This window comes from Sinocyclocheilus anshuiensis, unplaced genomic scaffold (assembly GCF_001515605.1).
Source record: "Sinocyclocheilus anshuiensis isolate Anshui unplaced genomic scaffold, SAMN03320099.WGS_v1.1 scaffold2468, whole genome shotgun sequence".
Taxonomy (NCBI): Eukaryota; Metazoa; Chordata; class Actinopteri; order Cypriniformes; family Cyprinidae; genus Sinocyclocheilus; species Sinocyclocheilus anshuiensis.
The window spans coordinates 96,508-105,246 of NW_015547755.1; the positions used below are offsets into that span (position 1 = coordinate 96,508).

The window sequence follows — 8,739 nt, forward strand, 5'->3', positions numbered from 1 at the left end:
ATGAAATATTATTAAAGTGATAAAATACTAACTGGATAAGTTAATTAAAAATAAATTTAATTATATAAGTAAAAATAATTATATAAATAAGTGTTGTTTATGTTGAATTGAATATTAGTAAATTGGTAAAAAAATATATGAAATATTACTAAAGTGATAAAATACTAACTGGATAAGTTAATTAAAAATAAATTTAATTATATAAGTAAAAATAATTATATAAATAAGTGTTGTTTATGTTGAATTGAATATTAGTAAATTGGTAAAAAAATATATGAAATATTACTAAAGTGATAAAATACTAACTGGATAAGTTAATTAAAAATAAATTTAATTATATAAATAAAAATAATTATATAAATAAGTGTTGTATATGGCAAACAGAATTTCAGTATAGAAATACACATGATTTATTGATTGGTTTGGAGTGTGGCTCTCCTGTACCTTCACAGGCCGAAGCTTCTGGACTCAGCTGGTGTCCCGGAGGACAGTCGCACTCATAACTGCCCTCTGTGTTCAGACACGTGCCGCCGCGGCACAGCAGGGGCTCCCTCTCGCATTCGTCGATGTCTGCGGGACAGAGAGAGACAGAGACGGAGACGCTGTGACACACGCAGGCTTTCAGAGGCTGCAGGAAATGGCACGGGTTCGAGTCTCACCCATGCAGTTCTTCATCATCATGAAGCCGCTCTCGTAGCCCTCGAAACACTCGCACTCGAAGCTGCCGGGCGTGTTGACACAGACGCCGTGTCCGCACAGGTCCGGAGAGATGGTGCACTCGTCGATATCTGCGGGAGCGATGGGAACAGTGTGAGCGGTGCGTTGAAACGCGTGTTGTGTTTGATTTAGATGCGGTGACGGGTGAGATGTTGACCTGTGCAGTTCCTCTCCTCCATGGTGAGGGCGAAACCGCTGTCACAGCGGCATTTGAAGCTCCCGATGGTGTTTCGGCACATCCCGTGAGTGCACAGGCCTTTGAAGACCTTACATTCATTCACATCTACAGAGAAAAACAGGCTCATAACCTCATTATTCAACACACAGAAAAAACCTTGAAGGAAATACCAATAATCTTACTTTCTTTGTATTTGAGTGTTTTTGTAACCTAGTGATACACTGGGGAGAAAACTGCAGAAAAATGTATGGAAAAACAAAAATTTGTAAATAAATAAAAAATGTAATTAATAAAAATTAAAAAAGTCAGGATACGAATTAATTCATTGTATTTAAATTCGTAAAAAAAAAAAAAGATTAATGTGAAAGTTTCAGGTAATAAATAATTATATTAATTTATTATAATTATAGTTATATTAAAATAATGATTATAATTTTTAACATATTTTAAATACATTTAGTCAATTTGTACATTTTAAATACATTTTAATTTAATTTAGTAAAAAGTTTAAAGTGAAAGTTTTATGTAACAAATATTTACATTTATAATAATTTTATTTATATTTAAATAATAACAATATTTGATATATATATATTTTGCCAATTTGTATATAATTCATAATAATTACATTTATTTTTAATTAAGTTAATAAAAAGATTAATGTGAACATTTGAGGTAACAAAATATTTATTTATTTTAATAATAATAATAATTAATTAATTAATAAATCATATGTTTTATATATATTTTGTCAATTTGTATATCATTTATATTAATTAAAATATTTATTTATGTAATAAACATTGTCAATGTTTTAGGTAACAAATAATTATATTTACTTTTATTTAATTATAACATAAATAGAATTTTATATAATATAACCTTACTATAAAATATTATAAATTCATCGGGTTTTTGTGTGAATTTTTCTTATCAGCCAATATCGGTATCAGATATTAGTGTTTTCAAAATTATTGATATCGGCTCGATTAAGCTGATGTTGGAAGCCGATAATATCAGCAAACTTCTGTTTCTAACAATGTTTTCGATTGCTGTAAACACTATAGATGTATAATATCGGCCAATATCGGTTATCGGCCAAAACAACATAATTATCGGTATCATATCGGTCGAAATGTTCTATATCCGCACATCCCTATGAATAAATGACAGACAGCTCTGACGCTCCACCTTTGTAGAAAGGTCGTCCTGTCAGGATGTCTCCTCGGTTGGCGATTCCGGGTCCCCGCGGGCAGATGGTTTTGAATTCGGGCGTGTTTGGTTTGGGACAGGCCTCACAGTCCACGCCCCATGACGCTCCCACTGTACAGCAGCACATATCCACACGATACCGGCCCGGTAACGGCTCCACACACTCGTCCTCGTCCCATTTCATATAACACTGCTCGCTTCGGATATCTACAGGACACACAAACCACTTTATTAAATCACCACTGTTTGGTTAGCACATGTTGTTAGTTACAAAAAAACAGGTTTGTTTTGGATCAGTTGTTCTTTTTAAGTCATAAATCAAGTTGATAGTTTCTGTTTTTGGTTTAAAAACATATTCATGTTGATGTATTATGCTGTCTGCAACCAATAAATCAACTAAAGCAATAAATCGTTTGAGAAAGGAAAGTTAATGAATATGTTTTCATACCAACACATGTTCGTCCGGCTCCGTCCAGCGTAAGTCCCTCCGGACACTCGCATCGGAATGAGCCTTGCGTGTTCACACAGCGTCCGTTTGTGCACACGCCGGGAAACACCTCACACTCGTTAATATCTAAAGACGGAGCAGAAACGTGATGCATCATCATGCAATGCACTAAATAATGTGGAAAGTAAATGCAGCAAAGGATTGTGGGTAGCACGTACCTTCACATACAAGTCCCTTCATGCGCGCTAAACCTTTCGAACAGGCTGGATCTGTAGAAAATACAGGTTAAAAACTTGTGAGATACTGTTTACTTTATGTTTCTAAGATTGCATCTTTAAAGCAAATATTGGTTCAATGGTTCCTTTAGCTGAAAAAAAACTATTCATTAATAAATTCAATTTTGGCTTAATTAAATTCAATTTGGTTTTACACTTTTTTTTCAAACACGTTACTTACATTTTTCTCATTAATATTTTTAATAAATATAAATAATATACAAACTGACAATTTATATGAAATATCTAAAAATGTATAATTGTTTAAATATAAATACAATTCTAAGATATATAATTATTTGTTACCTAGAATTTTCACATTCATCTTTTTTATTAAATTAAAAATTTTTCAATTCGCGTTCACATGGGCTTCCCCAGGCTGCCCCCAGCGTAGAGCAGCATTCGGACTTCAGCGTGGCCCCGTTTATATTCACCTCACAGCGGCTGTCCTGGATGTTCAGCCAACAGGTTCCTTTCATGCTGTCTGCATGGAGCAAATACGTGAAAGAGAACCAAAAATGCGTGACAATGACAAATGGACGTTGTGACATTTGGAGCGGCTCCCATGCGGAGAGTCATTGCATTTCTGCAGATATATAAAAACCAACTCGGATATCTTGCGGGATGGGATCGCAGTGGGCATTCATGCTGAAAGCACAAACGCGCGACCTATTGCCTTCATACTCCATTAATTTCAATCAAACGACATTCAGTTTCAGACAAAGAATGAAAACCGCCTGGCTAGAAATGAATAAAAGTAGCAGAATGCTGGCCAGTTACCTCTAAAAACATAATAAACCTTGACATGCACATCACTATGCTAATGTTGCATAATAAAGTCTCTCAAGTAGTATTTTGTTGCGTATTTAGCAAACATTTCATAGCAATTTAAACATTTAATAGCAACTAAACTATCCATAAGACAAGCACCAATCAGAGAACTTGCTGTTACCATGGAAACTTGTGGCTTAAAACGACTTTTCAAACTTACCTACGCAGATGGTGTTGGTGGAGTCCAGTTTACTGCCGTGGGAACATTCGCAGTTGAAAGAACCGGCTACGTTGCGGCACACGCCGTTGATGCAAGGGTTGGAGTCGCATTCGTTGATGTCTGAAAAAGAGGAGGACAGGTAAGAACGAAAGATACAATATACACAATGTTATGTGAAATTTACGAAAAAGATAATGAAGGAAAAAAATAATCGTAAGGAAACCTTCGCAAGTCTCAGAGTCAGCTTTGAAAGAGAATCCTTTGGGGCAAGAGCAAGTGTAACTTCCGGGCGTGTTTCTACACATGCCATTGTCGCACAACAACCGATTCACCAAACACTCGTTAATGTCTGAAAGATACGCAAAAAGTTAACGAAATTAATCAATCGTAACTACTACTCATAGTTTTCAGAGCAAGTATTGTACAAAAAGTATTTTTTACATAAAACATAGTAGAAGCTACGTTTATCTACATAATAAAAAAAAGTTATGTAATAAAAATGTTAACGCAACTTACCCACGCAATTCTTGCCGCTAGCGTCGGACTCGTAGCCGATGTTACAGATGCAACGGTAGCTCCCGCGCAAGTTCTCGCAGATCCCGTTTTGACAGATGTCTGGATCCAAAGCGCATTCGTTGATGTCTACAAAGAAACCGAATACAGTCCATTAGCATTTAGCGTTCACAAACGCGATTAGCGCATTCGTGAAAACAGACTTACCTCGTCCGTCTGCAGTGATTCCAGGTCCGCTGCTGCACACCGCCTGAAACTCGGCTGCGAACAGACAAACGACGTTAGCCACCTGCTGTCACACAACTTAAAGCTAACGTATGTTGCGTTGATATTAAAGGTGCTGTATATAGGATTGACACCGAGTGGTTGAACTAGGTATTGCAGTCCAAATTCAAAATATTGGAGAGGGTTTTTTTCACCCTGCCCCTCCTCCTCAGACTTGACGCACAAACAGGTTGCCAGATTGAGGACACCAACAGGAACGAGCTTTAGTAGAGTCAAAAACTTACATACAGCACCTTTAAAGTATCGTTCGTGACTGGAAGGTGTATCGTTGTGGTTTACCGGAGTTGAACGCCGGGCAGGGTTGGCAGGGTTCTCCGAAGCCATGTTCTGGGTTGGCGCAGCAGCATTCCGACTTGGTCACCGCCCCGGGGAATGGACGCGAACACGTGCCCATCTTTATTGCGCCGTAGCAGGTGGTGCGCATGTGGGTGTCCACGCAGACGCGGCCATCCACGTCGATGGCCAGCCCTGGCGGGCACTCGCAGCGGAATGAGCCTTCTGTGTTCACGCAGCGACCATTCATACAGATGCCCGAGGTCTGGCATTCGTCAATGTCTGTCAGAACGAAACGCAGGCGCAAGCCGTTATGGAACAACACGTCAATAATGACTAATGACGTCAATGACGGTCACGAGAGGTGACAACTTTTGACATGATGCCATTGAGATGAAAGATTTACGTCAAACGTGCACCAATGATATACAAATATACGCAAATGCAAACAAGATTGAAAAGTTCCAATGAAGGAACGATTTCCTGAGAATAACAACTTAAATTTTGGTCATTAAAATCATTAAAGACATCAGATGCGAGAACCAAAGACATCTCAAGACGTGTGGTGTCAGATTTGACGTCAAACTTGAAAAAATGCGCAAATGGAAATTTGATATTAACGGTTTAGCATCTGTATTTCGCACAAAAAATATCATACGACAGAAGACTTGGAATATAGTGTATAGACTAGTAATATGCCACAGGTCTGGTGTTCATAGATGCCTGTCAAGAGTTTAACGAAGAAGAAAATAGCGTAAACCATTAACGACATCAGTGACGGTCACAAGACGCAACAACCGAAGACATTTGACGTCACTGACATGAAAACTAGTATAATGTCTTGAGGCAGCAGGATTGAGATCAATGATGTCAAATGTCATTGGTTCTTGCAACTTGCAACTGTAGCCATTGACGTCAAAAATGTGCCAATGACGTGAAAATATACGCAAAGCCGTTCTGAAGAGTTGCGCTGAAGGAACGATTTTCAGATGACTGAAAATAACAACTTTGGTCATTAAAGACTTTGATTCTCGCAACTGGTGTTCATTTGTCAACAAAGACATCTCAAGACAGGTCAAGTCAGATTTGATGTCAAACTTGCAAAAATGCGCAATTGTAAATGAGATTTTAGCAATTTAAGCGTTTGTTTCGTGCATAAAACTATCGTAAAACGTGGCAACCAAAGACATTTGACGTCACTGATATGAAAACTAGCTTGATCTGTCTTGTCAATGACGTGAAATGTCACTAGCTACGTTTCCATCCAAAGATTCGAATTAAACTTATGTGCAAAACTGGAATACAGCATAAAATATGTTCCTGTGGCTCAGTGGTAGAGCATTGTGTTAGCAGTGCAAAAGGTCGAGGGTTCGATTCCCAGGGAACTCACATACTGGTAAAAAACGTATAGCCTGAATGCTCTGTAAGTCAGTTTGGATAAAAGCATCTGCTAAATGCATAAATTATTATTATTAATTATTATAAAACATATGCAAATAAAGCACCGTTTCCATCCAACGAGTCAAAGAGAACAAAATCGTCACTTCCTGGTAAACTGTAGCACTAAATATCACTAAGAATATAGGAGTAGCCACTGAATACATTAATTTTCATATGTAATAAATTACTTGCGCTTCAGAGAGCAGACGTAACACAATAAATGCGGTCATTGCTTTTAGAGGTGGATGCCTACTGTTTGGGAACACAGTCGTGTAAGACAATTATACAGAAATACTTTGATGACAGACTTTCCTCAGGCATTTCAGAACGACCAAAACAACATATAGATGCTGTGAACGAGATCGGTCCGCTGGTTAGTCAATTTATCCCGTCTCATAGCGCACATGACCTTTTCAATGCGCATGGTGGAATTTATTCGGTAAATGTGTTTCCATCGTAGTTTATGCGCATTTTTTCTTATCTGATAAAAAGTTTATCCTTCTCAGTTGTGCGCATACGTTTTTTATGCGCATTTTTAAAATTTATGCGCATCGTGGCGTTTCCATCCAGTGGTTTTTTATGCGATAATCCAAAATGCACATAAAAATAGGTGGATGGAAACATAGCTATTGGTTCTTGTGTCTTGTGACATCGAACATGTGCCAATGACGTGAAAAAATAAGCAAATGCAAATAAGATTGAAGAGTTTTCTGAGAATAACGACCTAAATTTTTGACATTTTTGATTTGGACAGACTCCATTGACTTGAATGTCACCAATGCGAGAAAGACATCTCAAGGCGTGTTGAACTTGGAAAAATGTGCAAATGGAAATGAGATTTTAGCAATTTAGCGCATAAAACTACTGTATGACTTCAGAAGACTTGGAATATAGCGTATTGACTTGAAGTTACTACATTTTTGTGGCGCTTTTATTTTGTTGGATTTTTTGTCATTGAACAGACTTGAGGATGAGCAAATCGTATATGAGTTTAATAATCTTTGAAAAGCGAATCCCAGACATGCTCACCAGTGCAGTAGCGTCCGTTGGGCGCCAAAGCAAATCCAGGTTTGCAGATACACTTGAAGCTGCCATCTTCGTTTATGCACATGCCGTTGAGGCACATGTTGGTGGTGGCACATTCATCATGATCTAGTAAACAAGAAAATGTTTCTGAAAATACACTATAAAACAAATGCTGGATATTCAGTTGTTTTCTTGGACTAACTGTATTCATCAAAATTATTAATTAAAAATGTTTATGTTGACCTTCTGACACCCTCCGCCCAACCCAAACTCCTTAAAGAGATTTATAAAGCATTTAAAACAATTGTTAAATATTTTAATGCAGGTTTTATAGTGTACAACCGAATAATCAGCAAACAAACAGGTGAAGCATCTAATTTTGTGTGAAATTTAAAAACAAAAAGTGTAAAAATATGAAAAATACATATATTAGGCAGTTAAAGTCGCAGTTTAAGCGCTTACCGACGCAGTTCTTCCCATCAGGACTGATTTCAAAGCCAGCATTACAGATGCACTGGAAACTTCCATCTGTGTTCACGCAGCGTCCGTTACGGCACATAACGCCGTTCACGATACACTCGTCAATGTCTGAAGCAACAGGAACAGATTAGTTACAGGTGTCCACCAGAGGGCGCTGGGCTGTGTGATGTGAAGTTTTGCTGACTTTCACCATCACATTGATTGTAAATGTATTATTCACGATGAACTGTGCCATTTGAGTGCTGTGTGTGCAGGATGCTGAGCACAGTCACATTATTTGGAAGTTTTGCTTCTGTTTAGTGTGTCATGTAAAATAACTTAAAATATTTTTAAATAAAACTGAAATGAAATAAAATATAAATATTTGATTAAAGACTTAAATTAGAAGTGTTGACTTGGCAAAAATAAACAAAAAAAATAAATAGATGTTGACTTGGAAACTAAATAAATTTGAGTTGAAGTTAAGGTTGAAGTATAGGTTAAATAAGTTCAAGCTGTAGTATTAAAATAACTCAAATTAAAACTGAAATAAAAATAAATTAAAAGCTATATATAAATACTTAAAAATGTATAAATAATATATATAAAACTATATATAAATATAAATATATTTTTAAATGTAGAAACATTTTTAAAAATACATAAGAAAATTATTAAAACAAACTAAAATTAAAATGAAAATTAAAACTGAAATATACTAATAGTAATAAATTCAAATTTTCATGGGACCCATAACATTACATTTTGCTAAAGAATTTAAAAATTATGCATTCACTATCTATGTAGCATTTAGACTTTTTTTGGAGTGTAAAATTGCTTAAAAATAAAAATAATAACAAAACATGAAAAACAACAAAATAATGAACAGACTTTTAAACTTATACTATATATATATATATAT

The 8,739-nt window shown here is 36.2% G+C and overlaps 1 protein-coding gene across 1 annotated transcript in view; it reads right to left on the reverse strand.

The window, feature by feature from the left end:
- The window catches only part of fbn2b (fibrillin 2b), an 80,630-nt gene that overhangs the window by 37,628 nt on the left and 34,263 nt on the right, over nt 1-8,739 (reverse strand). The window contains exons 16-29 of the mRNA XM_016507418.1: nt 7,821-7,946; nt 7,362-7,484; nt 4,899-5,174; nt 4,542-4,595; nt 4,338-4,463; nt 4,045-4,170; nt 3,822-3,941; nt 3,186-3,314; nt 2,774-2,833; nt 2,556-2,681; nt 2,087-2,314; nt 875-1,000; nt 660-788; nt 445-570 (exon numbers count right to left, since the gene is read on the reverse strand). Of these exons, the coding sequence (XP_016362904.1) occupies nt 445-570; nt 660-788; nt 875-1,000; nt 2,087-2,314; nt 2,556-2,681; nt 2,774-2,833; nt 3,186-3,314; nt 3,822-3,941; nt 4,045-4,170; nt 4,338-4,463; nt 4,542-4,595; nt 4,899-5,174; nt 7,362-7,484; nt 7,821-7,946 (1,875 nt within the window). The remainder of the gene's footprint in view (nt 1-444; nt 571-659; nt 789-874; nt 1,001-2,086; nt 2,315-2,555; nt 2,682-2,773; nt 2,834-3,185; nt 3,315-3,821; nt 3,942-4,044; nt 4,171-4,337; nt 4,464-4,541; nt 4,596-4,898; nt 5,175-7,361; nt 7,485-7,820; nt 7,947-8,739) is intronic.